General features: G+C 47.2%; 1 protein-coding gene and 1 long non-coding RNA gene across 2 annotated transcripts; both read right to left on the reverse strand.

The window, feature by feature from the left end:
- Positions 1 to 29: 29 nt before the first annotated feature.
- On the reverse strand, positions 30 to 19,020 carry LOC130372276 (sodium- and chloride-dependent betaine transporter-like). The gene is made up of 16 exons (XM_056578215.1): positions 18,576 to 19,020; positions 17,834 to 18,033; positions 17,265 to 17,399; positions 15,774 to 15,914; positions 14,789 to 14,900; positions 13,656 to 13,709; positions 12,667 to 12,787; positions 10,861 to 10,995; positions 7,791 to 7,894; positions 7,511 to 7,635; positions 6,098 to 6,210; positions 5,209 to 5,346; positions 4,500 to 4,602; positions 2,180 to 2,280; positions 804 to 950; positions 30 to 507 (listed from the first exon to the last, which is right to left on the reverse strand). Exons 2-16 carry the CDS (start codon positions 18,018 to 18,020, stop codon positions 349 to 351), a joined length of 1,875 nt encoding a protein of 624 aa, XP_056434190.1. The 5' UTR covers positions 18,021 to 18,033; positions 18,576 to 19,020; the 3' UTR covers positions 30 to 348.
- Positions 19,021 to 20,102: 1,082 nt separating this feature from the next.
- Positions 20,103 to 22,891, reverse strand: LOC130372278 (uncharacterized). The gene is made up of 4 exons (XR_008893315.1): positions 22,838 to 22,891; positions 22,605 to 22,758; positions 22,042 to 22,129; positions 20,103 to 21,668 (listed from the first exon to the last, which is right to left on the reverse strand). It is a non-coding gene; the product is annotated as an uncharacterized LOC130372278 (long non-coding RNA).
- Positions 22,892 to 23,826: the final 935 nt, after the last annotated feature.

Here is a 23,826-nt window from a genome sequence, read left to right on the forward strand (position 1 = left end):
GAGAAGTCGGGGACGTTTAAACGTTGAATGTGGTACATATTGTCCCGCTGAAATAGAATTGCACTACATATTCACTACTCGTAAAGAAACGGTTTGTTATGTTGTTAATATTCAGTTTATATACAACATACTGCATACATACTGTTTATACATTTTTTTGGTTTCGTTTTTACAAAAATTATAATATAACATGTAGTATATAATGTATCATATCTATAATAGTAAAAGGCTCTTACAAAGCCAAAGGGGAAAAGGGAAAAGACACTTGATACAAACGATGTAAACATGAAGAACACTGCATTCAAGAACACGCAGAACAGCGTCGTACAAGCCTTCATTATTCTCCAGCTACACTCCGCTGACGCCGTCCATCGCCATCTTGTCCTCGGCGGCGGCGGGGGGCGCGGCCTGGGCCCTGAAGATGACCCGTTTACACAGAGAGAGCAGCGGCCTCTGGGGGCGGACCTGCCGCAGAGAGCTGCAGGGCGTGGTCAGCCTATCAGGGTCCTGAGGGGCGGGACCAAGGAGGGAATGGGAGGGAGCGCATAACGCACATGATGCACACGCACACACACGCACATACATACACATACACACACACACACACACACACACACACACGCACACGCACAAAAACAAACACACTCGAAGACACAAACACACTATAATGTCAGCCGAGCACAAATCATAATAATAATCATCATCATCCACTTCATTATCAACGTCCAATCAGATCGCACACGTGCGTTCTGTCATTATCCCTCCCATTCAGCAGGGGGAGGGGGGGACGGGCACTGACTCACCTTCACGGCGGCCACGGCCACGAACACGGCCACGCACAGGAGGGGGAGAGCGACCAGCAGCGAGCCGATGAACGACATGGCGGCGCCCATCGTGTACTGAGGGTCTACCGTGAAGGCCCCGCTCTCCAGCTCGAACACCATGGTGACCTGCAGGGGGCAGCAGAGTGGTCAGACCCCGGCGCCGCCATGTGGTCCTTACAGTGAAGGAGAGGTTTGTACTCAACACCAGACCAAAGTGAGATGTACTGTCCCACTTTATTATACTCAACACCAGACCAATGTGAGATGTACTGTCCCACTTTATTATACTCAACACCAGACCAATGTGAGATGTACTGTCCCACTTTATTATACTCAACACCAGACCAATGAGAGATGTACTGTCCCACTTTATTATACTCAACACCAGACCAATGAGAGATGTACTGTCCCACTTTATTATACTCAACACCAGACCAATGTGAGATGTACTGTCCCACTTTATTATACTCAACACCAGACCAATGAGAGATGTACTGTCCCACTTTATTATACTCAACACCAGACCAATGAGAGATGTACTGTCCCACTTTATTATACTACACTTTATTATACTCAACACCAGACCAATGAGAGATGTACTGTCCCACTTTATTATACTACACTTTATTATACTCAACACCAGACCAAAGAGAGATGTACGGTCCCTACTGTCCGTCTAGAAAGCAACAAGAAGTGTACAAGAGCAAGCAAACTTCATAAAAGTACCGCTTGGCAATAGGACAGCCCTGGGCTGCTACATAGAGTCAAGTACTCCCATAATTAGGAGTCAATATTCAGGCACCGTGGTGGAAGGTGATGCCTGTTCAAAAAGACAAGCATTCAGCAGAAACCACAGCGAGGGCGCCATCAATACAGGAAGGCTGATTTCATGCATCAACGCCAATTCAGTGTTAAACTGACCTGGGCTACTCTGTGTGTGTGTGTGTGTGTGTGTGTGTGTGTGTGTGTGTGTGTGTGTGTGTGTGTGTGTGTGTGTGTGTGTGTGTGTGTGTGTGTGTGTGTGTGTGTGTGTGTGTGTGTGTGTGTGTGTGTGTGTGTGTGTGTGTGTGTGTGTGTGTGTGTGTGTGTGTGTGTCCGTGTGTGCATGCGTGCGTGCGGGCGCATGTGTGTGAGCGTGTGAGTGTACACTTTGATGACTCTTTCTTAAATGCAGCATGTGTTGCCTCATGCTTATAATTACTTGGCAAATTGACCCCAACCTGCTGTGGTCAACACACTCTCCACGGCCAGTCATGGATCAGCCCCACAAGGAGGACAGGTACGACAGAAAGAAGGAGAGGCAGGAGGAGAAGGAGAGCAGAAACGAGGAAGACTTTGGTCCCGGTGACCCTCACCATGCAGATGAGGGGTGTGACAAACATCCAGCAGTACTTGAGCACGGGGAACGGCCGGTAGCCAATCATATCCTCGATGTTGTCCATGAAACGGTCCGCACCTGGGAATTCAGCGGGAAAAATATCAAAGTAGTGGGGTGAATCAAAGCTGTAATGGAGAAGTCAGGGTGGAACGAGAGATCGATAGTGGTGGAGGAGGGAGGAGGAGGAACAGCCTTATGTGTGAGAGAGGTTGTGATGATGAATTGTTGTCTCCGCTACTGTGAAGTGAAGTACAGGCCATTGGGGACTTGAAGGTTGAGTTGAAATGCCTTTTATAACGTCGGGGCTAGCAGGGGCTAGCATGGCTCCTGGTCTACTACAGCTAATGGTCTCAAGTTTGGCCTGTCAATTAATAATTATTATATTCAATATCATCATCATGATTATAAGGGATATTATTATAATTTAGATCCATATAAATAAGATTGCACTTTGAATCAATTAATCGTTGTATTTTATTGCCATAATTAACCTTAAATTTAAAGCTTTTGAAATGTTTAATTAAGTGTTGCACAAGTGTGTACAACTGACTGCACTCTTTGCTTAGTGGGTTCCTCACACACCTGCAGCTATTGATATCCAACATGGATTTCGACAGCTGCAAACATCTGTTACATGCTGGGCAAAGCGGTTCATCAACATTGCTTCCTTTCAGAACGATCTGGACTGTTGTGTTTTGAAATGAACCACATAAATCAGTTGTGAGTGATTGAGAGTGTGTGCTATTAATCAACAAGCACAAACCAAATATTTACAACCCAAATAGTTTTATAAGTCAATTTAGGTTACATTGAATGTTACAAATGGGCGAAGAGAATCTGAGTAATGAGTTGTGGGAGAGAGAGAGAGAACAAGAGAAATATAATGACATAGAGAAAGAACGAGGGAGAAGGATGGTGATAGAGAGAGAACGAGAGAACGAGAGAACGAGAGAATGAGAGAGAGCAAGAGAGAGAGAGAGAGATAATGATAGAGGGAGAGGAATGAGGAAATGAGGACAACACAAAGGGTGAAACTTTAGGATTAAAACCTATTAGTGGGCACGGCCAAAAGTCAAACTGACACTAAAAGTTATAATGAGAGACGAAAAATGTGACGCAAAAGAAAGTCAATGTAGGACTACGACTTGTTGAACGTCCACACGTCGACTTAACAAAGTACAGAACCTGGTTTGTTCCCAGAAAGCTCCCGAGTCACAAATTAAACTTTGTTTTGATCTTCCGTATAAAAGTACGCTGCCGCACTGTCCCAATTTCTCCAAAATGTGGAGACCTAAGCAAAGCATATTTGCATACAGCAGCACAAAGTCCTCCCAGGATTATCCTGCTGAGGCAGAGAGGCAGAACAAATGCCCCAATATCTCCTTTTTGGAGACGGTGGGGGTAAGTTATTAGCATTCTAAAGAGCTGCGCTTGGCGGGGGGGTGAAGGAGAGGGGGGGGGGGGTCCAAGCCATGACGAGGGGTAGGCATGACAAGGAAATGAAGATAGCCCTGGCTTTGCCAAGAAGAAGCATTTCAATGTTTAATAGAGGGACATCCAGCCTCCTCTGAAAGGATCCTCATCTCACTGACTGTTGGGAACGTTACTTTAAAAAAGTAATTAATTATAGTTACTCACTACTTGTTCCGAAAAGTAACTGAGTTAGTAACTGAAATACTCAACTATAATAAAAGTAACTAGTTACCAAGGAAAGTAACTAAAAAAAGTTACTGTAAAGAGAAAATAGTTGCTGCATGTCAATGAATTTGGATTTAGGAAAGCGCCCATTTTTTAAAGGTGACATATTATACCACCAGGTGTGAGTGTGATTGGCCCTTATAAGCCATTTTGAAAATCTGACATCACTAAGGGGCGTGTCCACCTAGATGTGTTTTGGACAGATCAGTCTACCAGCCGACCCAGTGGCCTGAAGCAAACGTTGCTCATCTATCCAGCATACATCTAGGTGGACACACCCACAGATTTTCAAAACGGCTTGTACCGGCTAACCACTCACACCTGGTGGTATAACATGTCCCCTTTTATCAAGGAACACCCCCTCCTCCACTTCCGCCCAGCTTCTCTCATCGTTTCTCCGTCCCACACCGAGGTAGGCACTGTAGAACTGATAACCTCACAGGGCACTTCACTCACTAATAGACGGATTGCTGCGCCGTTTTTTCAACCAGTTAAACTCAGATCATAGCTCTTTAATCGTACATCCAGCACCTTTAACACGCTACGCCTACGTACGCCGCGGGCCCAGTGTACGGGTGTCTGAACGTGTGACCGCCCACCGTAGACCCAGCCGATGACCGCGCACTGGAAGGAGGCGATGAAGAGCAGGCTGACTCCGCTGGGGCCGTACGTGTCCACGATCTGAAACAGGAGCAACCCCCCCTGGAGACACAAACACAACGTTAAGAAATGGGTAGAAAAATAAGGTACGAACCGCGTGTGGTCGTCTCCTGACTATTGATTGGTGTTCTTTGCTCACACTCACGTCTGTATTTCCTAGGGAAATATGTTTTATCAAACAACAAACAACGATCCACTATATCTTTGTGTGTTGTGGTTCCTATCGTTACACTGCCCTCTGGTGGTGGACCCAGGCAGGCGTCCTGTGTCTCGGGGTGTTTGACTGCCAGCCGAGGGGGAGTGGCTCCACGACCAGCATGTATGTATGTGACAGATGTTTCTAAACCCTGCCTTGCTCCTTAATGACATGAATTGAGTTCACTGCAAGTGGCTTTGTATTAAAGCGTCTGCAGAAACCTGTAGTATTTTCCTGGAACTACAGCGTTTCTTAAGAACAAAACATGCTCAAACACGAGTCAATCCATTCAGGGAGGTACTTAGACGACTAACCGTCGTCTGAATATGATATTTCTATCACTGTTGCTACGACTCAAGCCTCCCAGAGCTGCTAACGGGGAGAGGTCCGCAGTGCAGCTCTGATGACCGCCCAGGAGGAAGCGTGTGTGTGTGAGGCGGGTGGAGGCCCACCTCTGTGAGGAACGGGAGGCCCAGGAGGAAGCAGACCACGGCGATGCCCAGGACCAGAAGCTCCCGCCGGCCCTTCCTCCTCAGCTGCCCCGGGAACAGGTCCGTGATGGCCGTGGCCAGGCTCTCAACACACACAAACTGGAGGCCGGGGAGAGAACCACACACACACACACACACACACACACACACACACACACACACACACACACACACACACACACACACACACACACACACACACACACACACACACACACACACACACACACACACACACACACACACACACACACACACGCACATGTAATGGCTGCAAAGCATGGATGAAAGCGAAGAATATGAATGGTTTCAGCTTTCTTTCAAATACATTTGCACACCCACAAACCATTTAGAAACATCTACTCACGTACCATATCGCAAATACCAGATGGCGAAGAAGTGATTGAGCGTAAACACTGCGTGTGTGGTTTCAAAATGGGCCGTCTAAAGAGGTTTTAAGCGATCAAATTCAAGTTTGATGAACAGCAATGTTTTTAGAATGCTGGAATCAGTTTGTTCTCAGCTTTTAATTGATACATAGCTCGTGTAGACTCATGTATTGCTATTGCTGTGCATTGGCATTTTCAGTTACGAAATGCATAACTTGCTTATTCTTTTTTCGGGGATTGGAATTGTGTTTTGTTGAGCTAGCAGTGGTTATGTTAGACAGGGGGGCGTGGCTGAAGATGAAGAGGCTCACAAACATACGTTAATAATATAAGCCAACCAGGTTTTCTTATCATTAGCTCATTAATATTCATAGTAATCTGAATATTCTGATACATATTCATATTCATATCACCATTTCTATTAATATCATCCTCATCACCATCTTCATCATCATAATTACCTGACTGTCAAGGCCGAGGAAGAGGATCATGAGGAAGAAGAGCACCGCCCAGAGGTTGGACCAGGGCAGCATGGACAGGGCCTTGGGGTAGGCGATGAAGACCAGGCCGGGCCCTGGGGTTGGAGAGGTCACATGAGCTCATAGCTCCTCCGGTCACTCATGACGTCAAACCGTCAAAAATAGGAACAAACTGCTTCCCAAGTGACCGAAACTAACGCCCCGTGCCCACTACCTCCGTCAGTTGTCCGTTGCCCATTGACTTTGAATGGGGACGGTCGCGCAATGCATTGTGGATCCGTCCGTTGACTTGGAGCGTTCGCCACCGTCAGAAAGTTGAAAAATGTTCAACTTTTTCGGCAGCGACGGTTCCGTCATCCAATCAGATCGCGTATGCAAATTTAAGCACTGTGACGCGACTCGGGCTCTGACGATACTGGAAAGGGGGAAAGCGGGTCTTCTTGCCTCGCAACAAGCAGGAAGAAGCGGGAAGAACCCGGCGAAGCGATTTGATTGGCTGACGGTTGCCTCTGCAAAGACTACTCCCCCATCCGTCAGCCACGCCTTCCCACGTCCGTTGACTGACGGTGCAGTGGGCACGAGGCGTAAACGTTTCATCCGATATCCATACTTCCATGAGTACACTTAAACGAAGTACACTATCCGCACTCACTAAGTGCGCTAATTTTCAGATGTCAGTGTTATTCCAAATCGAATACTCCGTGGTGCACTAACCGGACATTACGATCACGACTCCCGCCGCGGCTCCTCCCCCGCAATAAACATCCCGCTTTGAACGGTGAACTCTTTACGCCTAGCAGCTATAAAAAGCTATGAAAACTATAATAAATACAAAATGACTATTAATGCAGGCTATCTGGAAAATGCGCCGACTTTGCCTCAGCCTGGCTCATCGCTTTTCCGCTACGTAAGGCCGTTGAGTACTAAAAGTGTACATCGCCACACAACCGGGTCCTTTCAGTACACTTATTTTCAGCCGATCTGAATCTGAACGCCCTACGTACTAGACTAGTAAGTACGGATAGTATGGATATTGGAAAACGGCACATGTCTTAGCACGATACGCCATCTGGTGGACACCATAGCACATTGCCGGGCTTTGGGGCGATTAAATGTTAGGTATGTATCATACCTAACGTATGAATTGCTGAACAGAGGGGTGGATATTATTTTTATCAGGATTAAGTCCTTCTGCAGGCGCCGACACCATGGAGGTGTTAAAAGGGACATATTATACCACCAGGTGTAGGTGTGATTAGCCGTTACAAGCCGTTTTGAAAATGTGCCTCGTCTGACATCACAAGTGGGCGTGTCCACCTATATATGTGTCCCCTTTAGGAGATGAGAGGGCTTGAAGCGTCCTGTGAACAGAGAACAGAGCAGTGACCATCTCACCGCCGGACATGATGTCGGCCATGTCCACCCCTAGCGACTGGGCCATGAAGCCCATGATGGAGAACACCGCGAAGCCCGCGAAGATGCTGGTGGCGCTGTTCAGACAGCAGAGGGCGTAGGTGTCCCTGCGAAGAGGCAGCGGGTCAAACCAAGGTTCAGTGTGTGCGTATGTGTGTGCATGTGCGTGCGTGAGCTTTCACGTGTTTGATAACAGAAGTGCGTTCATGCGCGTGTGTGTGTCTGTGTGCGTGTGCGTTCGTGCCCGTGTGTGTCCACTGACCGGTAGCAGTCGTTGTTGTACTTGTTGTAGCTGCCCAGCGCAGTGAGGACGCCCTGACAGACAGCGTAGGAGAAGAACACCTGGGTCCCTGCATCACGCCACACCTGGAGAGAGAGAGAGGGGGGGGCGAGAGAGAGTGAGAGGGGGGGGGGCGAGAGAGAGAGAGAGGGGGGGGGGGGGGGGGGGCGAGAGAGAGAGAGAGGGGGGGGTGGCGAGAGAGAGAGAGAGGGGGGGCGAGAGAGAGAGAGGGGGGGGGGGGCGAGAGGAGAGAGAGAGGGTGGGGGGGGGGGCAGAGAGAGAGAGGTGGGGGGGGGGGGGGGGCGAGAGAGAGAGAGGGGGGGGGCGAGAGAGAGAGAGAGGGGGGGGGCGAGACAGAGAGAGAGGGGGGGGCGAGACAGGAGAGAAGGGGGAGGGCGAGAGGAGGGGGGGCGAGAGAGAGGGGGCGAGAGGAGAGGGGGCGAGAGAAGAGAGGGGGGGCGAGAGAGAGAAGAGGGGGCGAGAGAGAGAGTGGGGCGAGGAGAGAGGGGGCGAGAGAGAGGGGGGGGGCGAGAGAGGAGAGAGAGAGGGGGGGGGGCAGAGAGAGAGAGAGAGAGAGGGGGGGGGGGAGAGAGAGAGAGAGAGAGGGGTGGGGCGAGAGAGAGAGAGAGAGGGGGGGCGAGAGAGAGAGAGATGGAGGGGGGGCGAGAGAGAGGAGAGAGAGAGGGGGGGGGCGAGAGAGAGAGAGGAGAGGGGGGGGGGGAGGAGAGACGAGAGAGACGAGAGAGACGAGAGAGGCGAGAGAGAGAGAGAGAGAGAGAGAGAGAGAGAGAGAGAGAGAGAGGAGAGAGAGAGAGAGAGAGAGAGAGAGAGGAGAGAGAGAGAGGAGAGAGAGAGAGAGAGAGAGAGAGAGAGAGAGAGAGAGAGAGAGAGAGGGCGAAAAAGAGGTCGGGAGAGAGAGGGCGGGAAGGAAGAAAGAAATTAAGAAAGAAAAGGAAATTAAAAAAAAGTGAAAAAAATGAATCAATGAAATGAAAAAAAATGAAATCATGAATGAAACCCCAACATCAGACACAGAGAGCTCTCACAGAGAGGAGGGGGCGCCTTTGATACGTTCAGAAACTGAGCACTTGAAACAATCTCAAACAGCTGGAATCCAAACACCAGGTCGGTTGTAAAGCCGTTAAAATATGTTTGTAACGCGTACATTAATAACTACATCGTCGGAGTAGAGCTGCTGCTCTTCATGTGCTCGTAAGTTTGTGGTTGTGTGTTTGTGTTTGACTGTGTGTTCATGTGTATGTGTGTATGTGCTTTTGAGTTCATATGCATGTATTCATTTGGATAAGTCTGTTTGGTTTCAAATGCATGTGTGTGTTCATCCATGTGCATGTGCGTGTGAACCACAGAGAGGATGTTTACTGGGAGACCGGGACTGTGTGTGTGAGTGTGATGTTGAAGTTTACAGCTGCAGTGTTTCAGTCTGCTTGCCCTGTGTCTCCACATCTGGCTGTCATTAGAGACGGCGCTGCTTTGTGCACAACACCCCACCGTGCACCGGACGAGCGCTGGGGCCCCTCTGCTCTCTGTACAGCCCCAGCCCCTCCCCCCCCCCCCTCTCTCTACAGCCCCAGCCCCCCCCCCCCCCCCTCTCTCTGTACAGCCCCAGCCCCCCCCCCCCCCCACCCTCTCTGTACAGCCCCAGCCCCCCCCCCCCCCCCCCTCTCTCTACAGCCCCAGCCCCCCCCCCCCCCCCCCTCTCTGTACAGCCCCAGCCCCCCCCCCCCCTCTCTCTACAGCCCCCAGCCCCCCCCCCCCCCCTCTCTCTACTGAAGCTGTGAACTGAGAACCGTATGAAGAGAGAGGAGCGGGGGAGGGGAGAATGTCCTCTCTGTTGTGCACATGTTGTATGACTTAAATGGCTCTTCTTCTCCCAAAATGCCTGTAGATACATCCTGGTAACGCATCTGGTATCACAGCAGTGAGACAGCTCTTCTGTTTGTGACAGTAGACAGTATAATGCCTTCTAAGTATCCTTTCACATTGAACACATATGATTAAGCTGTGGCATTGAACCCGCTAATACCAGTATACACAACCTATAAACATATTTTAGTGTCAATGTCCCATTTTTGTAAAACTAGTTGACTATCACATGCTGTTGCAGTGTTTTTCTAGTTCCTCTGATACGGTTGGGCAGTCGGTTTTCATTGCTAGAACCTCACTTTCTGGAGGAAAGGGATATTGAAGATGAGCTTATCTCTTTGTAATAACACACTTACGTAACTCGAGGCCATATTCCAGCCGTTCGACTCAGAGCCACACAGTACATTTCCCTTCTCCCCAGATATAGAAAGCAGGATGATCAAATTACTAGAACAGAAGATCAAATCTCACTGAAATGAGGATGACCACATACATAATTTGTTTATGTATAGTTATACGTCTTATTGGATTCTCAACATATTTATCTATGCCATTTTGGCACTGTTACTAAAATAAGAATGCAAAGAGTGAAAACAGGGGTTAAATACAAGTTTTTTTTCGGGCCCCAACGCTGTGTTTCATCTTTTGTGATGTCCAAGAGCCTTTTAGGATACTGTCAATGTCACAATAAGGGGACAGCGGCAGAAAGCAATCAGCAGCAGCTAGTGAACAAAAAGTGTTCAGAATAACAGCAACCCATCCATAACTCCCTCGACCCAGAGAATCAGAGACCAAGGTGCTGTACTGCTTCTGTCGACATTCATGGCAGGTGCGACAGTCCTAATTCATCTCAGACAGAACCACTACAAAGAAGTGATCTGAAGAAGGACAATGGTAACGGATGTTTAAGGGCAGACATGAGAGACAGGGATCAATCGTCATGGGGACTCCATCCTCTGCACTGAACCCATCCTAAGCTCTGAGCCTGGACCGGTGTGCTGCCTGCCTCACAAGGAGTGGCGCCCGGTAACCATTGGTTACCAGGGAGGATGAGATCAGCACCCAGAGGAAGCCCACGGGTGTGTGTGCGTGCGTGCGTGCGTGTGCGTCTGTAAGTGTCACATGATGCCGGCGTGTCGACCCATGGCGTTGGGCGGAGCGGTCGTACCGTGGGGTCGGTGATCTTGGAAAGGTCTGGATACAGGTAGTACGTGATGCCCGTCATGGCGCCCGGGAGAGTGATCCCGCGGAGGAAGAGGAGGATCAGCATCAGGTAGGGGAAGGTGGCGGTGAAGTAGACCACCTTGGAGCACCGCGTTGGGGCACACACGCACACGCACACACACACACACACACACACACAGAAGCACACACACACACAGAAGCACACACACACACAGAAGCACACACACACACACAGAAGCACACACACACAGAAGCACACACACACAGAAGCACACACACACAAGCGCACACACACATATAAGTACACATATGAATACATATAGTACACACACTCACAGAAGCACACACACACATGCACGCACACACATACACAAAAGCACGCACATACACACATTCTCACAAAAACACCCACAAACAAAAACACCCACCCACACAAACACACAAAAACACACACATATACAAACAAACATATACAAATACACAAACAAACACACACACACACACACACACACACACACACACACAGATAAACATATGAAAGTCCGAAAAATGTCTTGATCAATTCAAAACGTTGATGATGAATGTAAAAAATAAAACGATTACATGTTTCGACATGTTTGCTTTGCACACAATTTCCGTTATAGTTTACTGTCGTTGCACAACTACGTTGGACAAGAAAGCAAGAATACCTGCTCAACTAGCGTGCATAGACTAAACTCACTTCCACACACACAGTTAAATGTCATTGTGATTGGCAGGAAGGACGGAATCTGGGAAAGTAGCGAGAACCTCGCCCCAAGCTCAACCATAAGATTCTCGGTTCAATTTCCTGTCATCAACCGTATATAGATCTAGCTAAACCACTTATCCTTAAGGGGTTTAAACTTTTCACATTTCAAGCTAATGATTATCTAGGCAAACTATTGTCTATCAGACCATGGAGGCAAAGTATTCCCTCAGACATATTTCAAGGCTCATCTTGTATTTAGCTTAAAAAATGCCTAAATCAAATAGATGAGCTTGGCAGATAGTGATATTGAATCCAAAAGCACTCTGATTGGCTCAGGATATAGCCAATCAGTCACCGTGAATCAGCAGGGCCAGGAGAGTAGCGTTAGGTTAGATTTCACAATTTGGCCAAAATATGACGGCAACCATGTTCTGAGGCCAACGATATTAGAACACAGCAGCATGTCGCCTTCCCCTTTAAGGGATTGAATCTGCCCCCAGTGTGGCTGATTCAATACTCTGGAGGACTCAGTGGGCTAAAGGTATGGCGGTGTGGCTGATTCAATACTCTGGAGGACTCAGTGGGCTAAAGGTATGACGGTGTGGCTGATTCAATACTCTGGAGGACTCAGTGGGCTAAAGGTATGACGGTGTGGCTGATTCAATACTCTGGAGGACTCAGTGGGCTAAAGGTATGACGGTGTGGCTGATTCAATACTCTGGAGGACTCAGCGGGCTAAAGGTATGACGGTGTGGCTGATTAAATACTCTGGAGGACTCAGCGGGCTAAAGGTATGACGGTGGGGCTGATTCAATACTCTGGAGGACTCAGTGGGCTAAAGGTATGACGGTGTGGCTGATTCAATACTCTGGAGGACTCAGTGGGCTAAAGGTATGACGGTGTGGCTGATTCAATACTCTGGAGGACTCAGTGGGCTAAAGGTATGACGGTGTGGCTGATTCAATACTCTGGAGGACTCAGTGGGCTAAAGGTATGACGGTGTGGCTGATTCAATACTCTGGAGGACTCGGTGGCCTAAAGGTACGACGGTGCCCCCACCTTCCCGGTGGATCGTATCCCCTTGAAGACACACAGGTAGCAGAGCACCCAGGCCAGCAGGAGACACCCCACCATCTCCCAGTGGAGTCCGGACCACCCCGCGGCCCCACTCACACGGAACCTGCCGGCACCCAGTAACACAGGTTAGGGTAAGGACACATCGGCACAAGCTTATACAGGGATACACAGATGTAGCTGTAATTGTTATGAAATTATTATTATTATTTATGACAAACCACATCCGACAGCTACTGATAAGATGTTCTGCAGTCCAACCCTCATGGGAAAGGCTTAAAGAGTTAATATAAACCAAAATACTGTTTGAGTCTCACAAAGTGTTGGGGAACATGTCTGTTATTTATGACAAGTTGTAAAACTGGAGAAATCCTCTGCAAAGCACGAGAAGGCTTCAGGTTAAAGAGTCTTCCAAGAGCTCCAGTGAATGGGACCTGATCCTCACACTTGCTTAGATGCTGAAAACTGTAACACATAGGTAGAATTTCCCCAGCTAAAACAGGGGTTTACTAAGCCTTCAATAATCGCACAATTAAACCATTTAAACGGTTGCATAACTTAAAAACCCTGTGGGAACCATATGTTGTTCAGATAGCAGTTACAGTATATGCCGCATGAGGGACACTGAAGCAGCTCACATATAAACACGTTTGTACACATTTTCATGTGAAGACTCAGACTGAGGGACGACATCTGTGACGCATGAGTAGGATCAGTGGATAAAGAAATCATTGGATCCAACTGGACAAGTCGAGACCGGCACTCCAGACAGATGGGTTGGGTTCTGCCTTTGTGTTTGTCCTTTGGCCTTAATGCCGCAGTTGTTGATTGTTGTATAGAAATGGATCATTTAGTGTATTGGTGTATATAAGTCTGCTTTGAGATGAATGGCTTTATTGAATGACTGTTGGATAATAGTAATACAATATGTGTGTGTGCGCGTGTGTGCCTGTGCCTGCGCGTGTGCGTCTTACATCCAAAACTCCTCCTCAGGAGTCCTTTTCAGTGGAAATGAAACTGTGGCATTGCTGGAGAGGAGATAGAAGAAGAGAAAAAGGGTGGAGGCCGTTAAAAAAAGACGAAGAAGAGCAAAGTCAAATCTGAGGTCAAACCGTCAAAACACATCTTTACTATTTAAATCAGTTTCCCTTAAAGGCGAATCATTGGGCTCGGCTGTTTCCTACATAAGAGTCTTCTCTGTGAAGACATTGTGGCCTGCCTCATCAACATTTCCTCAAAAAAGAGAGAGAGTTACAGATTACCATTAGTACCGTTAATGTATTCGGTCTGCAATTTGCCTACTCCATTGGTCCGATTAGGAAAAGTAACTTAAAACGGAGGTGATGTTGCAGGTCATAATTTCTCCACAAGCTGTCTTTCTTTTGGAGCTTGGTAGTCCTGCCCGCTTTGACAACAATCAGCTGGAGCCACATCTCAAACGACAAATCAGTGGGCCTTTATGGACTTTAATCATATTTGTTTTCTATTCGGGCAGCTCAGGCACAAGTACAAGGCATGACCGTTTTCCTTTATATAACAGAAACTGATGAGCCTGTTTAAAACATGCCTAAAGGAACTAAAAGCATTCCTCAGTAGACTGCAGCGGGGTAGCTGGTGAACAAAGACTTCTGCTCTCTGCGGCCACATCCGTGATTTCAGGGCAGGCTCAATAAAACCCAGTGATGTTGTTTTGTTTAGCTTAGTTTGCTCATGCTCAGTTTGATGAAAACCACAGGACTCGATAGTGAGAGTAATACGTTTTCTTATTACTCTGTTTCTGGATCGTTAGCTTGTTTCATGAAATGCGTTCAATAAACAAAACAAAATCATTTAAAACGCATAACTTGGGTACATTATGCACTTTGTATCACGCACGCGGCCACGGTAAGCTCCTGAAATGTATTACATCCTGATAAAAGTTGACAGACATTTTCAATAGCGGTAAACAAATTGCTTCCAGCAATAAATCCAGTGTGAGAGTGACTTGACCTCACACTGTTATTTCATGACTGTATTGTAGAGGCTGCATTAAGAAGGTGTTCCCACCATCCCATTGATTTCTCCCTGACAGAATGGTGGCATTATGGGCTGTGTGTGTGGGACTCACATAAACCTCGTGGAGTCCTCAAAGTAGTCTTGAACTGAGCCGTTGGGCCACCCCCAACTGGGGTCCTCATCGCTCCGGGGGTTCTCATCGCTCCGGTGGTCGTAGCAGACATCTGAAAGGGAAGTACGCAGAGAGAGAGAAGAAGACAGGAAGACAGAAAGACAGAAAGACGAGGCGGAGAAGGGGACCGGGAGTCAAACACAGGTGCGTGCATGCGTGCAGACATGATCCAACACGTTGCACTGCGTTGATCCCCCAAGGGAGAAACAGGGCTGGCCCCTAATGCACACAATCACACAACCTCACTGAGGCTAACACATCACGCTCCACGGGCCTGGACCCTAGCGCACAACATAACACAAACACACAGCATGGTGCGGCTACGGAGTCCACACACCATGTCCACTGGGAGATAGGGAGACAGACAGCAGTGTGTAGTCACCCACAGTGTGTGTGTGTGCTTCTTTGTGTGTGTGTGTGTGTGTGTGTGTGTGTGTGTTTGTCTACGGTGTGTGTGTGTGTGTGTGCTTCTGTGTGTGGCTACGGTGTGTGTGTGTGTGTGTGTTTGTGTGTGTGTGTGTGCGTCCTTATGTGTGCGTTTGTCTACGGTGTGTGTGTGTATTTGTCTACGGTGTGTGTGTGTTTGTCTACGGTGTGTGTGTATGCTTCTGTGTGTGTGTGCTTCTGTGTGTGGCTACGGTGTGTGTGTGTGTGTGTTTGTGTGTGTGTGTGTGCGTCCTTGTGTGCGTTTGTCTACGGTGTGTGTGTATGCTTCTGTGTGTGTGTGTGTGTGCTTCTGTGTGTGGCTACGGTGTGCGTGCGTGGCTACGGTGTGTGTGTGTGGCTACGGTGTGTGTGTGTGGCTACGGTGTGCGCGTGTGTGTGTGTGTGTGTGTGTGTGTGTGTGTGTGTGTGTGTGTGTGTGTGTGTGTGTGTGTGTGTGTGTGTGTGTGTGTGTGTGTGTGTCGGTGTCGGTGTGTGTTACCTGTGTTCCAAGCGTTTTCACAGGTGGACCACGGCAGCGTGGGCCAGAAGGAGTTGAACAGGTAGAAGATGGCCCAGGCCAGCACCACGATGTAGTAGACGTTCAGGTACAGCACGATCACCTGGGAGGCGTAGCCAATCCCTGCACAGAACCCCCAAGGCTTTCACTCAGACAGGACCTTTGCGGTTTCGCCATGAAATCGGCTTCGTGTGGACGGGGCCTTAGTCTGCCTCAGCTGCACTGCACCCCCACATAGACAGGGGGTCCTCCGGCCCGGGGCGTCAACACTCCCAATCTAATCCCAGATATAGGCTGCTCACTTAACTCAACCACGGAACAGAGGAACAAAGAGACGTTGTGTGACCCTTAGCCCAGCTGTCGTTGTAAATCCGCCGTTGATCGGGGCGATATGGACTGCAGCATGACCATGCGGACGACGGCTGGTTATTCCAAGCATCCATGTCCAAAACAAACCCCATTCCATAGCCTAGCGACCACGGGACCCTGCTCTGTTGTCATGTGCCTTCGTCTCTCTCTCTCCCGATTTGTTCCCGTATGCTCTCCCCTCTCAGGGTGAAGGCCAGTCCCCACTGGACACGCTGCGACTGATGGCTCAACACGTGCATAATTATAATCAGGCCTATATAATTGTAAAAATGATTATGATTAGAATGATTCATACAATATTATTCACGAGTTATAATCAACCCCTACACATCAATATTATAACCCATTAAATACGGTATGGTTTTCTGGATGTCATGGCAACACTGGACTTGCGTTAGAGAATAGACGGGGCATTGACGCAGACTTTCATTTCTTCTTTGCTGCAGATTAGCTATTGATACCATAGATAGACTGTATAATATTACAATACCCTGTGAATTGCATAGGGGTCGATTTAAGCTCATGAATATTATAGAAGAGGCACGAATCGTAAACGAAGTGCCGGTTTGGGGACGGTTCCGTCCCGTGCCACGACCGTAGGCCTATCTAGTATCCATTATTTTTGGCGACCGTTTAACTGCCGTGGCGCTTCCGTGCCGGTTCTGGAGGAAATTGGCCTCAGGACCTGTGTGCTGCTGCACCTTTCGCATTCGGTGGTGCTGCCGTTCATCACCCAGGGCGGGGGGGCATTCACAAGGAGAGGAAGAGGTACTGGATGCTGTGTGACGTCATCCTCCCACAAGCACACACACAAACACACTTGTGGGAACAAGCACACACACACACACTCACACAAATTAACGTAGAGCTCTTAAAGTGCCTTGAAAAGGGCCAGGGATTCAATAAATGATTATAATAGAAATTGTATTTAATATTATTATCATTTGTATTACCCTTAGTGCTATCTTATTTGTACTTGTCCTGTACGGATTCATATTTCTTTCTCACTTTTATCTTGTTTTTTTTACTTGTCATCGATTGAAGCTAAGCTGTTGATTGTTGCTTGCTGTTGTTGACCATGGCCTGTTTGGGTGGAGGTCTTACCCTGAAACATGGGGCACATCTTCCTCCAGGCCGTCACACCGCCCTCGCTGGTGTACTGGCCCATGGCGGTCTCCAGGAAGAACAAGGGGATACCACAGAAGAAGAGGAATACGAAGTAGGGGATGAAGAACACACCTGCCCCCGAAGACACAACAAGAAAGCAAAGAGATGATATGATATTAATAAAAACAACCAATTGTGGTTGTTAAAGTCAATTAAAGCAATAAAATATTAATACTCAATGAAAAAATACATGTCTTATTATTTATTCATTCTATTTCATTAAGGCCTATAAGCTGTATTCAGGTTCTTAATTAATTTAGTTTTATTGTATAGAATCAAGGATTGAGCTAGCCTACTTTGAAAGACTTTGCTAATGTCAATAAAAAAAAAAATCTATATATTTAACACAAATGGAAATTGCCACCAAAACTTTGAAGTGTATAACATTCCTGGGCTTCCTCTTCCATGCTTATTTTTTGCTTTTGTGGTTGCAGTGCTTGTCAAGGTGTCTGGTGGTTACACACACGCGAATCATAGCTCCATCCATAACGGCCACAGTATCTCACCTCCTCCGTTCTTGTAGCACAGATAAGGGAAGCGCCACACATTCCCCAGCCCGATGATCTCGCCGGCCATGGAGAGGAGGAACTCCCTCTTGTTGGCCCACTTGTCCCTCGACTCAACGCCGTTTTCAGGGCTCTCCCCCGTGGGAACACAATCCCCATCGCGTTCTTCGCTCTTTTTCTCCTCCATGAGTCCTGCGTCTCTGTGCGTGTTTGAGGTATAGACGGAAAAGAAAAGAAAAATATGGACTATAGGATAGACGGTGATCGTTTTGTTACCCCATTGGATTCGCTTTGATGCTAAAACAATAATAATAAAGAAAATCTGCAAAACAAGATTCCACAGTAATCCAGGTAATTTGGTTTTCACGAGCCTTGTTTTTTCTGGACATAGACTAATCTGACTAGATACTTTAACCGTAACCATCGCCCGTTTATAATCGTTTTTTCACAGCATTGACTAACCCATATAGACTCCTCGGCTGTTGAAACCTAACCGGAGACGGAGAGCATCCACCGGGTTAAACACCTACTGCAGATGCAACACGCATGACAGCGCCTACTTGACTTTACTCAAGAAAGAGATTTTAAATGCGTTGCATTCATTTCCAAGAGAACAGACGAAGAAAGATTGAGAAAATGCAAAGAAACTGTAAAGCACGCTGCATTTCCAGTGTTTGGTATGAACAAAAATATATGTTATCACATCATTTCGCATTTTCGAGAAACGAATAGTTAAACTGACCAGTTTCAGAACGCAGGCCGATTGATGAAAACTCCTGACGACGCGAAGTGAAAACTTTTTTCTTTCTGTCTGGCGGGGTGTATCTATGGGGGGGGGGGGGTGCTTACATACCACGATGTTTCTGGCGATGCGGCGCCTCCTCTTTACTCACGTCCCCTGTCAGGGCAGGGGCCTGCCTGTAATTCCGACGCCTCATTGTTCCGACGTCTCAATGGTCCGAAATATTTCCCATTAGATCGACATGCCACTATGCCGACGGTTCGCTGTTCCAGCGGGTAAAAGTCAGCCGCAGGTTCGATATTCGCTGGATATTCGGTTTTCATTTACCCCGCAATCAGCTTAATCAACCCAATTGCAATTCATTACGGCTGTAGTTTGTTGAGGACAGCATAGGACACCGTATCAACAAAAATCAGTGACATGTTGCTCCTATCGATATCTGTGCGAGAAAAGCTCTTAAATCAACGTACACCCCACAGACTGGTGGCATAAACATTACCATGGAATTGTTTCAGGAAAGAAATCACCACAAATCACTTGAAACATATTTTCTCATTCTGATTGCTATAGTACTTGCCAATGGTGGGCTTTTACTTACTATGGGTCATTATTTGTTGACATTTTGCATTATAGCAAATGAGGATTGAATTAATAGTTTTAAATATTCACCAAAAATCAATAAAGCTAAATTTTTTCATTCTGATTGCTGTAGTACTTGCCAATAATGGGCTTTTACCTACTACGGGTCATTATTTGTTAATATTTTACATAAGTGAAACAGGATGCAATTAATAGTTTAAAATATTCACCAAAAATCAATAAAACTACATTTTCTCATTCTGATTGCTTTAGTAGCCTAATTGCCAATGGTTGGCTTTTACTTACGTGTCATTAGTAACATATTGTCGGTAACAACAGATTTTGGTTGCGAAATGGCTCAAGCTGGGCATTGGTGCTATAGGGGCGGCAATTTACGTGCGTAAAATGCGCACCGCGGCGCCGGTGTGTGGTGGGCTTAAGAGAGAAGGAGAGAGACACACAGAGAGAGGGCAAAGGAGAGGGACGCAGAGGAGAGAGAGAACCAGGGAGAAGGAGAAAGAGACAGATAGACAGATGTCAGATCTCTTGGCCAAGAAAGGAGAGTTGAGGAAGAAATGTGACCGAGGTCACCGCGGGCAAGAATTATCAAAGAACTCCAGTAGGGGGCGCCAGGACTTTAAAATCACAAGAAGCGCAAAGAGTGACCGTTCTGTTGGTGAGAAATAAGTGAATGTGATTGCTGAATGGTCCTGTATGTTAATTAACGATTACAAATCAATTTCCCTCACCGAGAATGTTCACAAATCTGTTCACAAATCCACTCACAATATGTTGACAGGACACCGAAACAGCCTGCCCTGGCCATCATGTCCCTTCTTTTCCGGATAGGCTATACTAGGTTATTATGAGGCAGCAAATCAGAGCTAAACATATCTATCCGTGTTTCATTTCCACATGGTAAGAGAGCAACACAAAACAGGTTTATAATATTTGGATGTTTTATTTTCTTTAAATCAAGCAGGTTACATTAAATTCGTTTTTACACAATCTGATATTTGGAGCCATTTGCAAATATGCTCAAATTACATGATTTGTAATCCTTATCGAATAAAATCATAAAAGAATGAGGTGGTTAATGATCAATATTGGGATCAACAGTGATCACCCTACTAATGTAGGCATTACGTATGCAGGCAGAAAAAGAAAAGTTCCCATTAAGGTCTCATGTGAAACACCACAGGTCTGAAATACTCCGGAACACATGAAAATGTCACAAAAATGAATTTCGCTCTCCAACCTTTTGCTAAAGAGACGTTGACAGGCCCACAGAGAGCCTGGCGCTCACGGGACAACATTCACACACATTCTGCTTCATGAAGAGGTCAGATTATCGTCAGACCATAGACATTACATGCAAGTACACTGAACATTTGGCGAACAAATGCGGCAAACAAAGGTTCAAATATCCTCCAAAGCACTTCAAGCCCTCAAAGAATGAAACTCAAAACGCAGATGAGGTAAAAGAAGAAACTTCTAAATTAAAGTGGAGCGACCCAGGGACAAGTCTGGTTTGGGTTAAAGATTATGGATGTTAACTTTCTGTAACGTGTTTGGACAAGCAAGTTTAGGTTTTAGGCAAGTGAGTTTAGGCAAGCGACTTCAGGTATTAGGCATGCGACTTCAGGCAAGCGACTTCAGGTATTAGGCAAGCGAGTTTAGCCAAGCGAGTACAGGCAAGCGAGTCAAGCTAAGCAAGTTTAGGTTTTATGCAAGCGACTTCAGGTATTAGGCAAGCGAGTTTAGCCAAGCGAGTACAGGCAACGAGTCAAGCAAAGCAAGTTAGGTTTTATGCAAGCGAGTTCAGGTATTAGGCAAGCGAGTTTAGCCAAGCGAGTACAGGCAACGAGTCAAGCAAAGCAAGTTAGGTTTTATGCAAGCAAGTTCAGGTATTAGGCAAGCGAGTTTAGGCAAGCAAGTTCAGGTATTAGGCAAGCGACGCGAGTTTAGCCAAGCAAGTTCAGGTTTTATGCAAGCAAGTAAAGGTTTTATGCAAGCGAGTTTAGGTTTTATGCAAGCGAGTTTAGACAAGCGAGTTTAGGCAAGCAAGTTTAGGTAAGAGAGTCAAGTTACTTTAGGCCTCACTTTATTTGCGGTTAAATTGCAGCATTAGGTTTAGAAAGAAGGTTAAGATCCAGGCTCAGGTCTGCTTCCAGCCTCGTCCCTGTAGCCGCTCCCTATAAAGAGGGTTCCCAGCTACCGTGTTAAAATACAACAGCTGGGAGTACAGATGTGGAGTACAGAAATAAATGACAAAGATTGATTCAAACATTCTTCCCCCAAAATGTGGTGCAACATAATGGAGAAAATAATTACTTTCTCTCCATTGAAACCCAGTCATATCTTACGATCTCACGAGGTCCCGCCGCAAGGGGCGGACTTACAAGCTCTATAGAGTGTGCACTGTGTGTTAATGCTGGGTGTGGATTAAAGTGCTGGTGTAGCCAGGGATCCTCAGGGTTTATGGGGAGTAGGACACACTGGTGTAGTTCAGTACTGTGAAGTAAATTGATGCAAAAAGTAGAATCAGTATCAAGGGCAAAAAATCAAATGTCTATAAATGCAGGAACAGCCCCATCTGGTCTCAATCAGCATTTGATTTCATAGACTTAAATTAGCAAAAATAACAAGCATTTATTTACCGCAACAGTCCTAGTGCTGGAGAGCCAGGTTTCAAAAAATGTCAATACGAGCCTCCAGGTGCATTGGAGTTACTGCATTTAATTAACTTTAATTTAATTAAGAGCACACTAGTCAGCGGAGATGTTCACAGAAAAGACTGGTCTTCAGACCTTTATAAAGATCAGGAGGGATTATATAATTGCCGTTTGACGGGTTAGGTCTGTTCAAGGAGGAAGTAAATATTTACCAGCGTTGGGTCTCTGCACCGTGACACCCAGCTGCCGCACATCTGGTCTCCTTTAAGTCGCCTGAAGGAGAGGTCAACTTAACTGAACCTAAGGGGAATGGGTCACATGAAAAGGTAAGGATAAATCAAAGCTAAACATAGAAAGGATGAAAACAAGCATTGTCCAACATGGGGTTCGGCGATATTTGATGTAAAAACATTTAGGTGTACGATCCAACCAACAAAAACAGGCTCTTCTTATCATGTTTCCAAAGTGCCCCGAGTTGCTACGCCCTCATCGGCCACCAGGTGGCAGACTTGATTTTGTCAGTAGAAGGAGCAAAATAGCCATCCAGCTTGATTACAGGAATAGTAGAGGAGCGAGTCAAAAGAATGCGTTTGAGCACCTTCAGCCATTGGCTCTTGTTCAAGGACATCCCACTGATTGGCTGAAGTCGGATCTTATTCTCTAGAAAGTTTGTTACAGAAGAAGCCCCTAGAAGCAAAGCAACATACCCGCCAAACAAAACTAACCTTGTGGAATAATTGAAAATGTCTTCAAGATGGTGAATCCAGTATCTTACCGGTTCCACATGGGGTCTCTAGACCGCTGCGCTGCAGGCCTTAGGTCTGTCCTCTGCACCGGGACGAGGTCCGGAGTATAAAGAACCAGTCAGTCATCAAGCTGCATGGTGTCTTCAAAGAGGTGGAGGTTTGACCGCCTGCACCATGAGGACGCTGTGGATACGGTGTGGGACCATTTATCAGCGGATCTGAACTGCAGAACTTTAATCACATCAGCTGTAGATTTATATACCTTCTCCAGAAAGATGAGGGGGGGGGGGGGGGGGGTCGTCAGCCCCTGAGCAGTGATCTTCATCCCAGTGACTCCTTCAATCCTGCTAAAGCAAACACTCAGTTACCATTTGGAGATGACCCAGCTACCCTAGTGTACTCACTACCCTAGTGTACTCACTACTAAGCTCAGTGTTTCCCCCAGACAATATCTGAGTCAAGGTGGGGGGGGGTCTTCAGTGAGGGTTTCCGTTCGCAATAATACATACAACCGCCTTTTCAAATGCATTCAAAATGCTTTATGGCACAACTATTGTTTTGAACAGTATAACTGACGAATTAATTATCTATATTTTTTGTACTTGAGGAAAGTATGTTTTCTTTCCCTACGAGTTTTGCACTTTGTTATTGCATAATTATTTTTTATATATAATTTTTCTACATCGGTAGTCAAGGCGGGGCCCTACTGTTAAGACGGCCTTAACCACACAGTGCTGGGGAAACACTGCAGCTACTTGAGTTAAACATTAGAGTTTAGTCCCCACATGGCGATACCACCAGTTCATGGCTGCGCTCTTTGATTTTCTCGTTGATCAGATTGACCTGAGGAAGAGCTTACCTTCCATGGACGAGGAGCTGGTTGGTCTAATCACGACCCGCCTTCGGTCCTCCAGCCGTCCTCCACCTCCGGGACCGTCTCCTCCAGGACCTCCACCGGGCCGACCGCCTGGACCTCCGCAACGTCGCCTCATTTCTTCTGAAATGTGACACACGTTCTATTTGCACCCCGGACATTCCTCCCCGTTCATGATGCACTGGAGAAGAGTTTAGCTTAACTGGATGAGGAGCCGCCGCCGCCGGGCCCTCCAGGACGCCGCTGCCGCCACCGCCGGGCCCTCCAGGACGCCGCCGCCGCCACCGCCGGGCCCTCCAGGACGCCTCCGCCGCCGCCGCCGGGCCCTCCAGGACGCCTCCGCCGCCGCCGGGCCCTCCAGGACGCCTCCGCCGCCG

This window comes from Gadus chalcogrammus, chromosome 19, assembly GCF_026213295.1.
Source record: "Gadus chalcogrammus isolate NIFS_2021 chromosome 19, NIFS_Gcha_1.0, whole genome shotgun sequence".
NCBI classification, from domain to species: domain Eukaryota; kingdom Metazoa; phylum Chordata; class Actinopteri; order Gadiformes; family Gadidae; genus Gadus; species Gadus chalcogrammus.